At 40.0% G+C, this 21738-nt stretch overlaps 1 protein-coding gene across 2 annotated transcripts in view; it reads left to right on the top strand.

Moving 5' to 3' along the window:
• LOC124124467 (trichohyalin-like) overlaps positions 1-21738 on the top strand; it is an 86612-nt gene that overhangs the window by 42092 nt on the left and 22782 nt on the right. For both annotated transcript variants that reach the window (XM_046487645.2, XM_046487646.2), the window contains exon 3: positions 14836-16063. In XM_046487645.2, the coding sequence (XP_046343601.1) occupies positions 14836-16063 (1228 nt within the window). The remainder of the gene's footprint in view (positions 1-14835; positions 16064-21738) is intronic.

Raw genomic sequence — 21738 nt, forward strand, 5'->3', positions numbered from 1 at the left:
GAAATCAAATATAACAAAAGTGGAATTAAACAATGAAACGAAATAATAGTCATTTGGGCTCAAAAGGTTTTCTGACACGGCCGCCCCCAAATTTAGGCACTAAATTTGTCAACATCTGAAGAAAGACTTTCCACACTGGAACTAGAGTCAATTATCGTCATCCGCACATTCAGGTAGTGGGATGAGTCTTGTGATTGGTCTGGTGTACTCCTTGTCTTTCACACTGACAGTGGCAGTGCGAACACATCCATCTGTTCCGGGGTAGGTTTTAGTGACTACCAACAGGCCACTGAGCTCTTAAGAGCTGTGGATCAATTATCATGACAACATCATTCATCTTCAAGTTTTGTCTTTCTTTCTGCCATTTTGTGTGCAGCTGCATATCAGGAAGATAATATTTGACAAAGTTTACCAAAAAGTGGTTGGCCAGAACTTGACTGTGGCGCCATATGCGTCTGCTTAATAGTTCATCAGCTGGATAGACAACTTGTGGAAGAGAAGCATCATGGTGGCCAATCAGCAGGATGTTTGGTGTAACTGCGTCCACATCTCTGACATCTGATGAAACGTAGGCTAACGGCTTAGAATTCAGAATCCCTGCCACCTCCGCTAGAATGGTACGTAACACAGGTTCTGTCACTGTCTGATCTCCTAGTGCCACTCGGAGGCCATATTTCACCGATTTAATCTCTCTTTCCCAAACACTCCAAAGTGTGGTGCATGAGGAGGATTGAACACAAATCTGACCTTATGGCGAGCCAGTTGTTCAACAAGGTCTGGTTCCATACTTGCAAGTGCCTCCTGCAACTCTGTTTTAGCCCCTCGGAAATTGGAAACTTGGTCTGAGATGGGCATTGTTCGATCCAATGAGAATAGTTGGCCGAGCTCCATCAAAGTTAGGTATTGGTAACTTTTGCAAATGCGGCCAACGCCTTTGCAGGGATTCAACTGGATATGTGTACTCGGACATACACAAGTTATCTGCAGTGAAGGCACCCTTAATCTTGTACCTGATGTTTGGTTTGCTGATAGGAGATATTTGCAGGTCAACTGAGTGTCCATTACACCTGAATGGCTCCTTGTTGATTGTGGTAAGCAATATACCGTCTGGCTTTGTCTGAAGTTTTAGCTCATGATTGTAACACCATAGTTCTCATGGAACAGTCATCCAAGATTGCATGAGTCTCCATCATACCACTTTCACCATAGAGCAACACTTTGACCACCTTTAGCATGACATAAGGAGGATATGAGGGTTGATCAGTGTACACTTTGTCTGTACTGACTTTCACAGAATACACTTTGGAGGCTGTCTGCTGTATAGCCTCATGCAAGACAGTCAAGTGCACTTCCTTACATATGTGACATGGTTTCTTGAGGGTGCACATCTCTGGCTGATGTGTGCGCCCAAATTTCCAACATCGCTTGCCGTCATGTATCCAGTCATGTTCCTGGTTCACTGTTAGTTTCTTCAATCCTGGACATATATTCAGGAGGTGTTCATTGCTGTTACAGTATGGACAGAAAGGCTTGGTCACGTGACTCCTAGCAGAAGATCCAGGTTTCTGTTCAAATGGTTTGGATTCCCTTGCATAGACTAAAGCCGTAGGTGCAGACCCCTTCTGACTTGTCCGTGACAGATACCTCCTGTCAGGTTTAGTACTCTCCATTTTGTATAGCGCAGTGGCCTGGTTAGCTATACGCTTTGCACGTGATTTTGTCTGCAGCCAGTCTGACAAATGACACAATGTGTAGGTCTGGTCACTGTCAGCCTTGAGGATATCACGGTTGATACAATGTTCTACAAAACTATCTCGATAACCTGGGGGTAGCTTGCTGATCAGGCGGTCAACAATGTGACCCACATCTCAGTTCATAACCGGTCTCTCCCTCAAGTGACTTGATCATACCGACAAGGGAATGGACTGATAGAGCAAAACTGTCAAACTCATCAAAGTCACCATATTTTAGTGCTGGCATATTCATGAGTATACCAATCTCACTTTGTACAAGTTGTCGTGGCTGACCATACTTGCCCTTTAGTGCTTGCAAGGCTGCTGTGAAAGGTTTGGGATGATGCATAAATGCCTCAGCTAGGCGCTTCGCACTGCCTCCAAGTTTGTCAAGTGAAACTTGGTATTTGTATTGTTCCGTAAGGTGTGGATGAATATTCACCAGGTTATCCAGTGACATCTTAAGCAAGGCAAAGTCCTTTTCTCTTCCACCGGTGAAATTGGGTAATGTTGGTTCTTGGTATCCCATAAGATGAAGAAATCAACAGTTCGGTGAGGTTAGGTGTGCCAACCTGAGGTGTCATACCAGTAATCGATGGCGGTTGTGTTCGTTGTTTGTTTGGAGGCAATGTTGGAATATCTGGTTGGAGCGCTTGATGCTGTTGGGGCTGTGACTGTTGATACGGCATATTCGGTAACGGAAATGCTTGCGAATCCAAGAACAATGGCTGAGGCACTACCATTGCTGGTGTTAAACTTACCTGGGGGTTGCTCCTTGGATATGAACTAATACCAGTACCATAACCCATCAAGGTTGCTGTGTTAGTACACCAGTGGCTGTTGAGAGTACTTGACATGTCGTTTGTTGTGATTTGTTGGGCACTGGTTAACATCTGACCTTGAAAGTGGTCATTAGGTCTGTATACTGGCATACAAGTTGTCAGGTTACCAGGATTAGGGTTAATCACTTGATGAAGTACACCAGGATGTACTCTGTCAGATGGATCTGTGCCCCGCTGTATCTGGTTCCCAAGGGTTTGACTGTCACCAGCGGGTAGAATTTGGGAGGTGTCAGGAATTGTAAGCTGCTCTGTATTATTAGTGTTACTTACATTGCCAGGCTGAATGGCATTAGGGTCAGCAGTAGGTGGGACCTGTCCAGTTACTGACTGTATTTGAATGTTACCATCAAAACTTGTTTGTTCCGTTAGTTCCTCTGGAGGTTGTACATTCTCTGCATTGCTGTTGGGGTCTTCATTTACCATGGTAGCAATTAGGGTTGCTTCAGCAAAGTTCTGTTGAGCTTGTCTCAGTTGTCTGTCTTGACAGTTGAGTATTTAGTACCTCGCTGCCGCGAATAGCGACACTATTTCTTCTGTCTGTTTTTTAGCGGCATTCACCTCATCCTCAGCAGCTAAGCGTGCAGCATAGGCCTGGTCATCTAATGCCTGCAATTGCTCATCAACTCTGAAATCCTCCTGCATCCTAAGCAAGAGTTCGTCAAGCTGAGCTCTTGTTCTTTGCTGTCTTACCACTGCAGACTGAGATTCACTTAGTCCAGATATCACAGAAATTTTTTAGGACTTATTTCTTGAACCAAGTGACCTTTCACTGTGAACAAGACTATGTGATCTGGAAGATCTTACAGTATTAGTATCTGGTTGTAACGCCATGTCTTCAGATAATTTACCTCAAATTAAAGTATTTGAATCTGTAACTTGTCGATATGTTGATGATGACGTAACAAAGATTGGCTGCCGGGCTTAGAACTTAAAACAACACAGGTTCAACTTTGAATGACAGTTGCAGGAGTACAGTTCTAGAATCAGTTAATGTAACAGTTGCATATGGCGAACTTGACTTGGTAACATGATATTCGGCACGAGATATATACTGTCTCTTGATTGATAGTGGGGTTTACCATTCACTGGGTAATACGTACGTACAATACACTGTTTATATTTGGAATTTGGCGTCACCTGGTTATTGTATCCGCCTCGCGGGACCATGAAAACACGGTGCTTGGATGCACGGGCGAGGGCTGGGCGGTTCGTGATGGATATAGGACGCCAAGGCTGTTTTAGACACAAAAGACTGTATTTATGTTGGTCAAGCACATGGTCAACACTCTTGGCTGGAGGCTGCCATTTTGGTACATATGGAAAGTGGAAAATGGTAAAGGAAACGAAATAAAATATAACAAAAGTGGAATTAACCAACGAAATGAAATAATAGACATTTGGGCTCCAAAGGCTTTCTGACACTCATTGATGCCAACCCAAATTTTCGGTAGCTTTCAAACCATCTTATTAATTTCCCTTTCATACCGTAGGATTTGAGTTCATGGATAAGGCCTCTATGCCAAACTTTATCAAAGGCCTTACTAATGTCGCAAAAGACTGCTCTGATTTCTTTGCCTTTATCCAATTCTCTATTAATAAAATCATATATGTAAGTCAGCTGGTTAATATTACCTTTCTTATAAATTGGCACTACGGAAGCTTCTTTCCAACTTACCGGAAAAGTAGACTTGCCAAGGGATACATTAAACAATTCTGCCAGTGGATCTGATATCGCTGAAGCACCTAATTTCAATAATCTATTGCCGATACCGTCGGGCCTGTTGCAACAGACAGGAGGAAATCTTGAACTTCTTTTGTTGTTAGAATGATAGTAGAGAGCGATTCTTCTATTTTAAGCTTAATATAAGAGAGAATTTTATCAGGATATTAAACAGATCCCTGGTCAGAGAAATAATTGTTCATTACATTTGCAATATCGTTTTATCATCATATAGTATATTCTGGTAATTAATGGGAGAAACTTTTGTATTACTGGTGCCCCTTAAATAGTTTTTAACTAGCCGCCTCCAGACTTTTTCACCGTACGCATGATCAAATTTTACTATCATTTTTAGCACATATTTTTTTCTTTTTTTCATTTAATTAAATTTAGTCCACTCAGAATCTAAGTTACGTATCTCACTAGTGATCTATAGTTGATCATTAGGTCTAATTGTTACAAAATTGTTTGGAAATACAAATACGTCAATAATTGCCGGGGTAAAACATTCTGCCACACATCAACATTTCTGGATGACAACAAGTGATCCCACTTTGTCTCGGTTAAGCTATCACTAATTTCTTCAGTATCAGTAATTGTAGATTTTAAAATATCCATTGCTAGGTATATTTTACTTAGTTTTAACGAATATAGGACAATGATCACTGCATATAGGAACGGATACATTCGAACTCCACACACTGTCTACATTAATTACAAACAATAAATCAATCAAAGTTCTGGAGGTAGGTGTAATCCTGGTGGGCTCAGTTATAATTTGGGTCAACCCATATATTGCTTGTAAGTGATCTAATTTGTAATTCAGTTTCTCTAAAAATATCTAGATTAAAGTCCCCAGCTATAATAGTTGGTATATTCAAATCTATTGCATTACATATTGACTGATCTATCAACTCCCAGTAAGCCTTGCTTTTATCTGCCCCATAGAAAGTCCCTACCACGTATTTACTGGCCTTGCATCTTACCTGTGCCCATAATGCTTCGAGTCCATTTATGCACAGATGATCCATTTTTTAACATATAAACTGTTTTTTACATAAATTGCTACACCCCCGTCGATCTTTTCTAACTGACAAATGAAAGCCTTGATTTGAAATATCAACAGTAGGTATGCTGTCATGCAGCCAAGTTTCGGTTAAGCAGATCATACCGTATGAATGAAACTCAGGGCAGAGTAGATTTATATTGCCCTTTGAACTCCTTACATTGAAATCAACAATCTTTAAATTACCATATTGTACTGGCCCAGGGTTTGGGTAAACATCCCCGCAACATAAGATAAGTATCAATACAATACTCGACGGTATTAGCTTATAGATACAACAGGAAGAGTGAGAATCAGCAAGTACTTTTTTCAGTTTGAAAGATTCTTTGCTATAACGATTAGAAGCAAATAACCCCACCGCCTGTCTGTAATGCGCTATCTCAACATTTTTCTTTACAGAATATATTTTTTTAACAAAGGCCGACGGGGAGGATACGCGCGAAGTATAGATTTGCAATGCTGAAGTGCACTTGATATAACCAAAAACTGACAACAGAAAACTGATTGAAACTACACTCACAGACAAAACATGACAAACACAAAATGAACTTTCAAAACATAAACACAATCTACATACACCAACCGAAATTGTCATTTGAAAAATCACATAACTGAAAAAAAATGAAATAAATAAAATAGCAGATTAATTGGGTACGTTAAGACGACTAGCTTGACAATAATCACAGTATCTTAGAGCTTTGATAATGTTGTGATATCGTCCAACTTCTATTTTTAACTTGTGACTCGATATTCTAATCATTGTTACATATTTCCGTAGACCCCGTGGTAAAATATTGAGATATAGTTCATAACCAAAAGTTACTTTTAGATACTGTACAACATCAACTTTCTTCTATTATTGAGATCTGAGTTCCATTTTTGTTTATGATTATCAATAAGTCTTTGTTTAAACAAAGAGACAAATATCATAGGATTTACAGACAAAGGATTTAACCACACATACAGTAAACTACGGTTATAGCGAACACGCTTATAACGAACTGACGGATATAACGAACTTACTTTTTTGGTCCCGACAATTTGCTGTAGTTATGCTTTATATATGCTTATAACGAACTACGGTTATAACGAATTAAAATTAGTAGTCCCTTTGAGTTCGTTATAACCGTAGTTTACTGTATGTAAAACCATTTGTACACAACATATTTTTTACATACCATGCCCAAGTTTTCACACCTTTATCACAATGCTGCAAACAAATATTATATGCAACATGTAATATACAATTGCAAGTATTATTTAATTTAACCAGTACTTCAAATTCTACAAAATCTATTGGCGTAAATAGGATACCGACCTAATTCTCCATATACTGCAATATTACATGCCTTTCAACGTACATTTGATCCGATCAATATCAGGTGCGTTTACCGTACCCCATACCTCACATACATTGCACATTGTAGAACTAACGAAAGAATCAAATAATTGGAGTAGTGTTTCTAATATTTGATAACAATACATTCATAGCTTTTAAACCTTTCCCAGCTAATGTTTTGTAACATTTGCACGTGCATGAACTGACGAGGGTACAGCGCGTGGATATCTGCTTATTGACATGTATTACAAACAATGGATATGGATATCCTAACACACCATGGCTTTTGGCAAGGGGACTGTTACAGATGTAAGTACACTGTAGTACCCGTCATTCAGGTGATAATACTCATTGTCTATGTGGTAAATCTAAAATACTATGTTAAATTACATACCATCATTGTATTTACCTGCACATTTTTTTCTATCGATCTTTAGGAAACCATATTCAAGTAGCCACAGCGTATTAGGAATAATTATTCCTGTTTGGAATTGTAACTAAAAAACAAAATCGAAGACTGTGCAAATTATTCTACTTGGGCCTGGTCCATTTCTAGGAAGATCATACACAAATAGTGCCTGGTTAACTAAGGGAAAAGATATCTCAGTTTGCATACACCTTCAGCAAACCAAACAAAATACCTAAAGTATGTTATACATCTAATAAAGTGAGTTCAAGATTTAAATTCACATTAAATGGATAAAACAAACAATATACAGATGCTGAGGACTCAAGACTGAACAGTTTTAAAGCCTTAATCCCTGGGTGTACTCGCATCACTTATGAAAGTAACATCATGAAGGATTAAATGACACCAATCAAACCACATACATTGATGTTGAGCAGTGATGATTCAACAGTTCCAAGGATTTTTCACTTGGTGAATTTACATAATATATTAAGTCCCACAGAATTGGTAATGTTCATGACAATATGAAGTCATAAACTTTGCCACTAAGATGGACAGTGGAGTTCCAGAGGGGTAAAGAAAGATTAGAAGATGATCAAAAATCAGGAAGACCTTCGACTGACACAACTAAGGAAATACATGATATGATTATGGATGATCGACGACACACCACACATTACATTACCAATAGAGTATGTAAATCTCATAAGAGAGTTGAGAACATTCTGGGGAATGAACTAGGTATGGGAAAGGTTTCAGCACACTGCATTACAAGGCCTATGGCTCTTTATCAGAAACGCTCCAGGTTCACCGCCTCTCGTGCGACTTGACGTCGTTTTTTAAGTATACCCAGCTGACAATACACCTGTGCTTTGTACAAATCTGTTGTCGCCATGGCTGCAATGGATGATTACGGCTTTGAACTCATAAGCCATCCTCCGTCGTCACCAGATTCAGCACCGTCGGATTTCCACCTCTTCCTAAACTTAAAGAAAGAACTGTCTGGCAATCTCCATGCAAATGATGATGACAGATATTTTTGCTATGGAGGACTTTTTACACTACAAGGGGAAAGTCTTCTACACTAGTGGGATCCAGACAACTCCAGCATCGTTGCCAGAAATGTGTGGACTTCGGAGGAGATCAACTCCATCAACGCAGTCCATCATTGTTTGGATGAGAACATTTCAGCCACCCCTTGATAGATTGGACTATGGGGTAATGAGCTCAACGGCCATGGAACGCTATAGATGCAATTTCTTCAGCAGCCATAATTCCTAATGATTGCCATTACATAAAGTCAGTTATATTCAAAGAAGAATGCGTACTGAAGTACGCAATTTAATCCTTTTATTGCACTGGTTATGAACCAGTGATCATTGCCTATCTGGACTTGTGTTTGTTTTGTATTATTAATTTTATTCAAACTTTCATTAAGTATTGGTTATATAAATTTCGGTAAAACCTTGTTTGAACTGATCGGCAACTCGCACCAACTCACCTTTATTTACAAAAAACACGGTCAGATTACTGCTATTGGGGCCTCAAAATGAACCCTAGTTGACAATGAATGTTTAAAACATATTTATTTCATAATAGAATGGATTGGCAAATAAGCCAATGGCTTATCTTAATGCCGCTCCAATACAAAAACCTGAAATTATATTAAATGACATACAAAATAGAGACCATTAATTTTACATTACAATATTTGCTAACATCAGATACTAATTCAGTTAAGCAATAAGATAGCCATTAGATAATAAGTAAATACTGGAAATATAAGACCGTATTGATTAATTCTGAGATACGTACAGATTGAATTATTTCTATGATTTCCTGTCCAGACCTTTCATATTATGATATAAATCGGTTTTATGTGTATAATAATATACACTGTTTCTGATAATGGCGTAATATGGACACACAAATAAGTAATAAATGGTATTTTCATAAGTAGCTCCACATGAGCAGGATTGGTCATTTGAAATGATTCTATCAGATTTATGAGACAGCCAAATCTGAAAATCTGAATCGAGAATGTATTACTAATCTATTTAAAAAATATATATATACATCACAGTTACATCATAGGCATTATGACGCCACAAATACTACTGTTGTGCGTCGCCTAGGACTACAATCTAAGTTTAAGTTTTCATTACACCTGAAGAGCCGTTGAACGGGTAAAGATCTTGTGTGGATTGTGTGGACAAGCACGAATATCTGGACTGTTTTTTTGTATATTAAATACTTATACAACTGATGAAATCACTTGTTCATATATAAAACCCCTGTAACCCAAAATACAATAATGTTATCTTAGCAATCGTACAATTACTCCATATATACTTATAATAACCAAAAGAGCTGTAAAGGTTTTGTTTATAATTTAGAGGGCTTTCATGAATAAACGATATTTAAAACTACCCAGACAATTAAAAATGGGTGTGTAAACCTTTCTACAATACTATCTGTCTGAACTTGCAACTTCCAACTTGAATCGTTTTGAAGAATTAAACTCAAGTGTTTATGTCTTTCAACTTAAGTTAAAGGAATACAGTGCGTGAACAATTGAGGTTTTGTAACATCTATTACGTTTTTCACTGAACTGTATTGTTTCTGTATCTTTTTCTGGATTAAACTTACCTGCAACTGATCTGCCCACATTTAAATTGTTTCTAGATCATCATTTTAACGTGTTGCTGTAGTAATTGGGTAATCAACCGTTGCATATAATGATGTATCGTCCGCGAAAAGTAATGGTCTCAACACCGATCCTTGAGGGACGCCTGCCACCGCGGGCATAAATTCCGAATTATAAACTCGATTATGAAGATCACTATCAAACCAGTTCTTTAGATTACGACTAACTCTAAAATTATTTAAAAGTCACTACTTTAATATATGCCTTGCTTATATCGCAGAAAACTCTTCTGAAAAATAAAGTTACCGTTATTATAGCTGAAATGGTTTGAATTTATAAAAAAAAATAAACAACAATATCGGTTTTGAAACATTTAGTGCAATCAACACGAATGTCACTGACCCACTTTTACAAATATGGAAACGTCATAGAACAAACCAGATGACGTCACTATTGAAAGTGACGTCACCTATCCCTATCCCTATGAGGTCACCTTACAACGGGCGTAATAATGACCCGTCGCAAAGCAATATGAGGGCATTATCAAGTTACATTGGCCCGCTCATTTCTGATACCATGTGGGCGGTTTAATGATAATTCTATCCATTTTAGCTATATATTTTTTTATAAACATTGTTTTCAACTTTCATCAAACAACATGTGAAGGTAACAGGCCTATATATAAGCTAGTATGCTCGCTTACACTGCCCTTTTTTATATAGGAATAACTAATGCTTTATTCCAAGACATTCAAATGTGGGGTATTTTGAAGTGACTGATTGAAAATCTATGTAAGGGGATACTGTACGTCTTCAGCTGTTAATTTGAGGAAAGTATTGCCAATTCGATCTGAGACATTGGCTTTACTTACATCATCTGAGAGAAGTATTTCTTTGACATCAGAACGAGTTAGTAATGTTGTGTAATGTTGTCAAGACTGTTTTCATGTATATTTGGAGGATGTAGTGGCTATCGATACATGATCATTATATACTTTATTTTGAGAAGTAATAGGTGGAAAAATACATATATTTCTTTTCTCTTCGTGTATATTGTTACTACATGCCACCATGTCTAACTATTACAATTGTCATTAATCTTGGAATCTAGTTTTGAGTAATTAGGTTCTTTAGCGTTCTTTATAACGGATACAGCCATATTTGCTCATCGTCTAAACCCTTCCCAATGTGAAGTTGAGTTTCTTCGCCTTGCAGATTACGTTTACGAATTAATGTACCAATTTCATTATTCACCCTAGGTTTATCTTTCCTGTAATTATCTTGTTTGGTATAAACCTTTCACAAATATCGATAAGTATATCTGTAAACTTGTTGACAGTGAATGGATACATACATCATATATGCCATACGCTGACTCGTTAAAAGTCATATTTGGTGCATATTGACTATTATATGTCAGCATATAGTTTTCACGATCAAAGTAGCAGGACCGCGGAAAGCCCCAAGGGTGACTCGCCCTAATGTTCCATACCTAAAGAATATCTGGCAATATAACAAAGTGCTACACTTATGGTTACTAGTATTTTTATCATAAATATATATAGTAAAAGCTGCGACAGAAAAAACACGATACTGGAATATATTATTCCTGGTAAGATAATAGTTTCATATACAATTGTTTCCGATCATTGCATAAGTTATGTTATTGTGCATTTTGTAACTGAATCACCGGTACATCTGTGACAAATTGTGTGCACATCTTATTGCTATTTCCGGCTAAGTTTACAAGAATATATACACCGTGATCCTAATCTATGCATATAAATCAATGCCTAGCAGAACAGTAAATCATCAAGCTCAGTGATGTTTTATCGCAAATTTTACTTTTGCATTGATCAGGTTTGTTATTTCCTCTTCGTTGACGTATTTTTATTGTGCGCATAAGAATATTTTTTGTCCAAAATACTGCATTCCCAAATTATCTCAAACTTGGCTTTTCATGCAGCGGAATTAGCTCGTACCTACTCCTCACAGCATATATGTTTTTGGAAACAACCCAACACTTCGAGGAGTGAGGTGCAGCTATAAATAGAAATGGCCTCGGCTGCACTGGTCTGTTACTGTGCCAAAGCGTAAACCATTTTCCCTAGGGAAGGGAGCTTACCGACTATAACAGTCCAGTTTCCACCCTTGCCGAACGAGACTAGAATTATGGAGTTATAATTTAGCTTGACTAACGAGTCTATACAAAGTCCAATCAAAATTGTTTCGTAAAATGTCGTGTCAGATTTCGGTCGACTGCAGGATTTGCAAAACATGTTTACCGCCTACTTAGCGCCAACAGATATTTTCCAAATCTTTTCATGTTTTTAATCAAGTTGCTTGCGTGATTTGATGCACTAAGACTAAGACCCGGTTTTATTACAATATAGATCATGATTATCGATCAGATCGTCTTCACTGGGCGCCGCCATTTCGTTTGAAGCCAATACATGTGATATGAGAGGTGGAATCTGATTGGTCAATAGAAGGGATCTAGAAGGGACATAACTCGTAAGAGCCACTGGTGGCGCAACGACTGAGCCCAGAAATTCCAGCATAGTTCGGCAAGGGTGGAAACTTGTTCAGTTAACTTCCTTGCCTCGGGAAGATGGGCGTGTGCATGGTTTGTGTGTGTCTTGGAGAGTTATTTTTGTTCGGAGAGGGATGATCATAATTAACATTAACATTGAAAAAATGAGGTATAGTCCTGTCCCCCACCAGGATAGAACTTGCCCTTTTTGGTTTTAACTCTGTAGAGACTGAGGTCCACTTTTCAAATTAATTCTAACATGCATGATGATTTATATTATGATGTAATGAACACTATGTGTGAATGTATGCTATGTTTTCTTAAACTCATCATCAATCGAGAAATTTATAACATTGCTCAGATGTGAACACGGGTGTTATACTCTTTGTAAATTAATTGATCAAATGTTCCAAAGGCGCTTGACACTCATTTATTTCCGAGTGTGTGCGTATGCTTGTGTCTATGTGTATGTGTGTTCAACGACTCTCATAACTTAATTTAACTTTAAGCACTGTATTGGTATATGTCTTAATATATCTTATCCTGACCATGACGTTATACATATGATTTTATATCTAGTGTCTCGTAGGCCACATCGGGTCGGATGTTATATTTTATTATTTGGATACGTGTTTTAGTATGAAGTCTACACAACATGTGGGGCGGTCGGGTAGCCTATTGGTAAAAATGTTTGCTCGTCATGCAAAAGACCCGGGTTCGACAACCGACATGGACACAATGTGTGAAGCTCATTTCTGGTGTCCCCTGCTTGGACATTGCCGGAATATGGCTAAAAGCGGCATAAAACCAAACTCACTTACTATATAACATATAATAAACATTATAGTCTCTCTCTCTCTCTCTCTCTCTCTCTCTCCTTGGACGTGCTTCATCCTTCACATGAAATGTTGCCAGTAAACTATCTCTGGATATTAGGATAATTTATTATTTATTTTTTTGTGAACAGTACGTTGTACGTGACGTCACAGTCGGTGAGCAAGCATATCGCCTAGCGCACAACACCAATCTTTCCCCCCTTACCTTCAAGGGAAAAAGCGTACTGTGCACAATCAATTTCTCCAGACTTGCCCCAATCAACAACATTCCAAGAAGAGAAAACAACTCCCACGTTTTGTTTCTTCTTCATTTCCACTTCTTCGTCTGATGATGACGTCGCAGCTGCAACAGGCTGCTGGTACAGCCAGGTATATAAATAGCTCATTTACGCTCAAGTCTCCTAGGCTTTGATAATTTGCCTGATAAAATAAAATGTATGTAACTCTTTTTATATGCATCTGGTGCTGCATCTGAAGGAGCAATATATGAAACAATGTTAGTCAGGATAAATGAGAAAAATCATAGGCGGATCGGATCCAGGGGTGTGTGGTCCAGGGGGTCCGCCCCCTTTGAAAAGCAAATGTAGGATGTTGTCAGTTTCACCCCCTCCCTCTCCCCCAACAAAAAACAAAACAAAAAATAAATCAAAACAAAAACGAAAACACAAAACAAATCAAAACGAAACACACATACACACACATTGAGCGAGGAATTGATATTTTGCACGCCTCCCTTTACAACCAAAAGTAGCATGTTGTAGAGAAACCTCCCCCACCCCACAACTGAGGGAGGAGTTTGGTATTTTGGACCCCTCCCTTTTACAATGCTGGATCCGAAAGGTTCCAGTTATGTGGTAGATGTATAAACATGTCTGAATAGATTGACCCTCAATTTCACAAACGTTTGTGATTTTTCCTCACTGAATTAGTGGTGATTGTGTCTCAGGTTGAAGATTAAAATTCTTTTAGTGTTTTTTCGACATGACTGATACGAGATTAGGCATCATGTAGTTTGTTGCACGGATATATTGATAATAATCATAAGTTTTAGTTTCTAATAATATATCTGTATTATCATTGAGCAAATGTGTTTGTGATAGTTTTGCTAATTGTTATATTCATGTTATGACACGGCTAACATTTGTTTATTGATTGTTTAACGCCGCACTCAGCAATATTCCAGGTATATGACGGCGGTCTGTAAATAATCGAGTCTGGACCAGACAATTCAGTGATTGACATCATGAGCATCGAACCACGCAATTGAAATACGATGACATGCATCATCCAACTGACCATCCGATCCCGTTAGTCGCCTCTTACGACAAGCAAAGTCGCCTTTAACGGCAAGCATGGGTTGCTAAAGACCTATTCTACCCGGATCTTCACGGGTCGACGGCGTACGATGGCATGCATCAACCAAGTCAGCGAGCCTGACCACCCGATCCCGTTAGTCGCCTCTTACGACAAGCTTAGTCGCCTGTTACGGCAAGCATGGGTTGCTGAAGACCTATTCTAACTCGGATATTTGCTACCTTAATATGAACTATTATATGCTGGTTCCAACATTTTCCAGGCGATATGTTAATGCAAACAATAATACAATTTGATTCTTCAAGTAGGGACTGTTTATGAATTCATTCTGTGTATACTGCTCATAGGATTTATCATTTTTTCATGTAAAATAAATCCAGCTTTGTTTAAATAATAGACGATGCTGGGCTCAGTGGGCAAGCAGAGCAGTAGCGAGTACGACGTGTCGCAAGTAATGCGGGATCTGTATGACAGCATCGAACGAGAGAATGACTTAAAAGAGCAGCTTAGATTCACAGAAGAAGAGACAAAAATGATGAGGAAGAAACTAGCGGAGATGGAAGAAGAGAATGAGGGGCTGAACATGCAGATCAGGAAGATGTCCCGCAGCAACAAGAGACGCGAGCTAAAAGAGAAGGAGAGGTTTATTAAGGAGAGTGAGGACAATGACTCAGACACTGACAGCAGCGGCGACATTGACCTCAAAATACAATGTGAACTATTGGAACAGGAGATTTCTGTTTCCAGGAAAAAGATTTCCGATGTGGAACAGGACAACGAGAATATCCGTGAGGAGGTGAAGTTCTTGCAAGAAAGACTTGAGGAAAAGACTCAGTTACTTAATATCAAACCAGAACCCTCCTCCCCAAACGCATATTATGAAGATAAGATAAAACAAATGACCATAGAAACCGATGATCTCAAATGGAAGATTATCGAAAAGGAACGTGAAATTGAGCGCCTGTGTGCCCAAATGAACTTTATTCAACATTCACATCGCCAGCAGCAGGGCAAACTAAAGAAGAGTAAAAGCCTTGATAGTGACTACCAGGAAGTTGTCGATCTCAGGAGACAGCTTGAACACTTGGCCCAAGAGGCCGGGGCCACTGAAGAACGATTAGTTCAAGTAGTGATACAAAACGAAAGGGTTTCTTCCGAAAACGAACGTTTGAAATTGCAACTTAGCAGACAGATTCCGTCTATCCAAGCAGATGATGCTGCAGTTGAAAATATTGAACTCAAAGACAAAGTTAAAAAGCTAGAAGACGACAATCATTCTTTTCAAGATAGAATCAAAACCTTGACCGAGAGTTTACAAACACTCACCAAAGAGCCTCGCTCGCTCTCGGCAGAACTGCCACACATTCCTCAAAGCGGGACCTCCCCGTTGCCACGTGACCCGACGAAGCATTTGGAGAGCATACAAGAAGAAAACAGCGAGCTCCGGCGGAAAATGGCGGAACTTGAGTCGACCAGTTCGCGGCGGATTTCGGAAGAAACCATTCAGAAAACAGACGATCAGAAGGCGGTAGCAGACGACAACAGCACAGCTATGGACAAAGACCCAGAGGATATGTCACGGCTTCAGCTCGTAGAAAAGGTCCTAGATCTCGAGGATGAAATATGTAAGTAGAATTAAGTTAAGTTAAGTTGTATCTGTGTCTTGGAAACCTGATCCTCGATATCGTGTGGCTGGCAGGCACGTGCGTTGTTGCCTGCTACTGATGTGCAGTGGGGAGAGAGGGAGGCGCATACCACTCGCCAAATGTATGAGTCTGTATGTGGGCGAACAACTTCTCCCTGCAAAGAAACATAGCAGCAATTGTATAACGTTATGACATTACTCAAATATTATCCACTTTATAATTGCAAATTTGACGGAATCTGTAGTGATACAAACTTGGCAGGTATGTTGCAAGTACGTTTGTAATGTATGCCTGTTCTACAAATAATAGATATCAATACATAAACTTATATTGATGAGTCGACCGTTAAGAGGGGGGGGGGGGGGGGGGGGTTGGGGGCTAGTTGGTGGGAATTTGTTATTCAGTAGTTTGAGTTGATTATGACCAATTAAAATGCGTCCATGCCCGGAAATATTTTAATATGAAGGCATTATAAAATGCAAGGCTATACAAAGTTCTGCTTCATAAACCACATTTGCTGCTATGTACACTCTATCTACATACATGTCTGTCACCTTCCATCACAGTGATGACTCTCTAGATCTACCACCTTCAATCACTGTAATGGCCGCCTAAATCTACAACCTTCCACCACTGTAATGGCCGCTAGACCTACCACCTTTAATCACTGTAATAACCGCCTAGATCTACCACCTTCCATCACAGTAATAACCGCCTAGATCTACCACCTTCCATCACAGTAATGACCGCCTAGACGTACCACCTTCCATCACACTAATAACCGCTTAGACCTACCACCTTTAATCACTGCAATGACCGCCTACACCTACCACCTTCCATCACTGTAATGACCGCCTAGATCTACCACCTTTAATCACTGTAATGGCCGCCTAGATCGCCACCTTTAATCAATGTAATGGCCGCCTAGATCTACCACCTTCCATCACAGTAATGGCTGTCTAGATCTACCACCTTCCATCACTTTAATGGCCGCTAGACTTACCACCTTCCATCACAGTAATGACTCTCTAGACCTACCACCTTCCAACACAGTAGGGACTCTCTAGACCTACCACCTTCCATCACTGTAATGGCCGCCTAGACCTACCACCTTCAATCACTGTAATGGCCGCCGAGGCCTACCACCTTCCATCACAGTAATGACTCTAGACCATCCACCTTCCATTACAGTAACGACTCTCTAGACCTACCACCTTCCATCACTGTAATGGCCGCTAGACCTACCAACTTCCATCATGGTAATGGCTGTCTAGATTAACCACCTTCCATCACAGTAATGGCTGTCTAGATCTACCACCTTCCATCACTGTAATGGATGTCTAGATCTACCATCTTCCATCACTGTAATGGATGTCTAGATCTACCATCTTCAATCACTGTAATGGCCTGTAGACCTGCCACCACTGTAATAGCCGCCTAGATCTTACCACCTCCCATCACAGTTATGACCGCCTAGACCTACCACATTCAAAGACAGTAATGACTGTCTAGATCAACCACCTTCAATCACAGTAATGGATGTCTAGATCAACCACCTTCAATCACAGTAATGGCCGCTAGACCTAACACCTTCCGTCACAGTAATGACCTTCTATATCTAATCACCTTCCTTCACAGTAATGACTCTCTAGATCTACCACCTGCCATCACTGTAATGTCCGCCTAGACCTATCACCTTCCATTACAGTAATGACTGCCTAGATCTACCACCTTCATTCACTGTAATGGCCGCTGGACCTACCACATGCCATGACTGTAATGACTGTCCAGATCTACCACCTTTCATCACTGTAATGGATGTCTAGATCTACCACCTTCAATCACTGTAATGGCCGATAGACCTACCACCTTCCATCACTGTAATGGCCGCCTAGATCTACCACCTTCAATCACTGTAATGGCCGCCTAGCTCTACCACCTTCAATCACTGTAATGACCGCCTAGATCTACCACTTTTAATCACTGTAATTGCCGCTAGACCTACCACCTTCCATCACAGTAATGACTCTCTAGATCTACCAACTTCTATCACTGTAATAGCTGTCTAGACCTACCACCTTCCATCACTGCAATGACCGCCTAGACCTACCACCTTCCATCACTATAAGTGCCGCTAGAACTACGACCTTCTATCACTGTAATGATCGCCTAGAACTACCACCTTCTATCACTGTGATGACTGTCTAGATCTACAACCTTCCATCACTGTAATGACCGCATAGACCTACCACCTTCAATCACTGTAATGGCCGCTAGACCTAACATCTTCAATCACAGTAATGACCATCTAGATCTAATCACCTTCCATCACAGTAATGACTGTCTAGATCTACCACCTTCCATCACTGAAATGGCTGTCGACATCTACCACCTTCAATCACTGTAATGGCCACTAGACCTACCACCTGCCACCACTGTTATAACCGCCTAGATCTAACCACCTCCCATCACACTAATGACCGCCTAGACCTACCACCTTCAAAGACAGTAATAACTGTCAAGATCTACCACCTTTAATCACTGTAATGGCCGATAGACCTACTACCTTCCATCACTGTAATGACCGCCTAGATCTACCACCTTCAATCACTGTAATGGTCGCCTAGATCTAACACCTTTAATCACTGTAATGACCGCCTAGATCTACCACCTTCAATCACTGTAATGGTCGCCTAGATCTACCACCTTTAATCACTGTAATGGCCGCAAGACCTACCACCTCTATCACATTAATGATTCTCTAGATCTACCACCCTCTATCACTGTAATGACCGCCTAGACCTACCACCTTATGTCACTGTAATTGCCGCTAGAACTACGACCTTCTATCACTGTAGTGACTGTCTATATCTACCACCTTCCATCACTGTAATGACTGTCTATATCTACCACCTTCAATCACTGTAATGACCGCCTAGACCTACCACCTTCAATCACTGTAATGACCGCCTAGAACTACCACCTTCTATCACTGTAATGACTGTCTATATCTACCACCTTCCATCACTGTAATGACTGTCTATATCTACAACCTTCAATCACTGTAATGACCGCCTAGACCTACCACCTCCTATCACTGTAATGACTGTCTATATCTACCGCCTTCGATCATTGTAATGACTGCCTAGAACTACCACCTTCTATCACTGTAATGATTGTCTATATCTACCACCTTCCATCACTGTAATGACCGCCTAGACCTACCACCTTATATCACTGTAATGACTGTCTATATCTACCACCTTCCATCACTGTAATGACTGTCTATATCTACCACCTTCCATCACTGTAAGGACCGCCTAGACCTACCACCTTCAATCACTGTAATGACCGCCTAGAACTACCACCTTCTATCACTGTATTAACTGTCTATATCTACCACCTTCCATCACTGTAAGGACCACCTAGATCTACCACCTTCCATCACTGTAATGGTCGCTAGATCTACCACCTTCCATCACGGTAATGACCGCTAGATCTACCACCTTCCATCACAGTTATGGTCGCACGAAGATAAACTGTGAATGGCATTCTTGTGATCACTGGTGAACTCTTACCAACCCTGCGAATTCTTCCACGCTATCTTGGAACGGTTCCAGTGTTGCAGACAAGCCTGTGCTAAATTAATTGACAAGAATTCCACGCCGGTGTGTTTCCTTCTTGGCACACTCGGCCTCGTCTTGTACACCCATCGAGGCACTGCACACCAAGCTAGCTCTTAACTCGCCCGTGAAATGACGAAGCACTTGTTTTCATTCTCTGTAGCATGTTACTTTACCATTCTGAATGTCACCCTGGAGGATTGTTTTGTATTGGCATCATATCTGCTTTAAAATTTTAATACGGTCGGAGTATCGACATATGTTATATTCTGGAGGTGTGTCCATTCTATATAATCTTCAAGTTCATTTTCAACACACAGAAAGGCACCATAGGTGGTAAACACACTCTGATACTCGGAAATAATATATAGTCCATATGTATCCGACACTGATATTAACTTTAAAAATGTGCCTGACAGAAGTGATACCTGACATAGGTAATATAAAATGTTGGCAAGGACAAAGCTGAAGCAAATCACCGATTGAACCAAGCAATGTATATGTTTCGTTACCTTCTCCAAGACAAAAAAAATTGCCGGGGATTTATTGTGTTTCTGATTTCACCTTGGTGGTAACATCTATACTTGGAAGCAGAATTAATCTTTGCAACGCTTTTATCGGTTCGGGAGAAAAGAATTCGGGAGTTTAAGAAACACGTGCAAGATGTTTCCAGTGATATCGCCTCTCCTCGGGGCCCAACAGAACCCCTGATCGTAACTATGTGTGGCAGAATTCCATTTACTCTCCCCACTCCCCTTTCCTCACAAACACCATACTTATCAAACCCCCACCCTTGCCAAACAGTAAAGCGGTCGAGTGGAAGACGCATAGGGTTAGAAGACGTTGATCAACAAGTAATTAGTGATTTTCTGTGACTCACCTCTGAAATTCATCTATAAGATATGGCCTGCATCATTACATACCATCATGTTGTATCAATGTTCCCCTGAAGGATCTTATCTCCAGCCATCTGTAACTGCCTCCGTTACCTTACAACTGTGATCTGTAACATACAGTGTTTGCCTTTGTTACCTGTATATACCTTTAGACTGTGATCTGTAACATACAGTGTCTGCCTCCGTTACCTGTTGATGCCTTTACACTGTGATCTGCAACATACGGTGTCTGCCTCCGTTTCCTGTAGATATCTTAAAACTGTGATCTGTAACATACAGTGTCTGCCTCCGTTACCTATAGATATCTTAAAACTGTGATCTGTAACATACGGTGTCTGCCTCCGTTACCTGTAGTTACCTTCAAACTGTGATCTGTAACATACGGTGTCTGCCTCCGTTACCTGTAGTTACCTGTAAACTGTGATCTGTAACATACGGTGTCTTCCTCCGTTACCTGTAGTTACCTGTAAACTGTGATCTGTAACATACAGTGTCTGCTTCCGTTACCTGTAGATACCTTTAAACTGTGATGTGTAACATACAGTGTCTGCCTCCGTTACCTTTACATTGTGATCTGTAACATACAGTGTCTGCATCCGTTGTCTGTAGTTACCTTTACACTGTGATCTGCAACGTAAGTGTCTGCCTCCGTTACCTTTACACTGTTATCTGTAACATACAGTTTCTGCCTCCGTTACCTTTACATTGTGATCTGTAACATACAGTGTCTGCCTCCGTTACCTGTAGTTACCTTTACATTGTGATCTGTAATATACAGTGTCTGCCTCCGTTACCTGTAGTTACCTTTACACTGTGATCTGTAATATACATTGTCTGCCTCCGTGACCTGTAAATACCTTTACATTGTGATCTGTAATATACAGTGCCTGCCTCCGTTATCTGTAGACACTTTTACACTGTTATCTGTAACATACAGTTTCTGCCTCCGTGACCTGTAAATACCTTTACATTGTGATCGGTAACATACAGTGTCTGCCTCCGTTACCTGTAGTTACCTTTACATTGTGATCTGTAATATACAGTGTCTGCCTCCGTTACCTGTAGTTACCTTTACACTGTGATCTGTAATATACATTGTGTGCCTCCGTGACCTGTAAATACCTTTACATTGTGA

Source organism: Haliotis rufescens, unplaced genomic scaffold (assembly GCF_023055435.1).
Source record: "Haliotis rufescens isolate VD_foot unplaced genomic scaffold, xgHalRufe1.0.p SCAF_1, whole genome shotgun sequence".
NCBI classification, from domain to species: domain Eukaryota; kingdom Metazoa; phylum Mollusca; class Gastropoda; order Lepetellida; family Haliotidae; genus Haliotis; species Haliotis rufescens.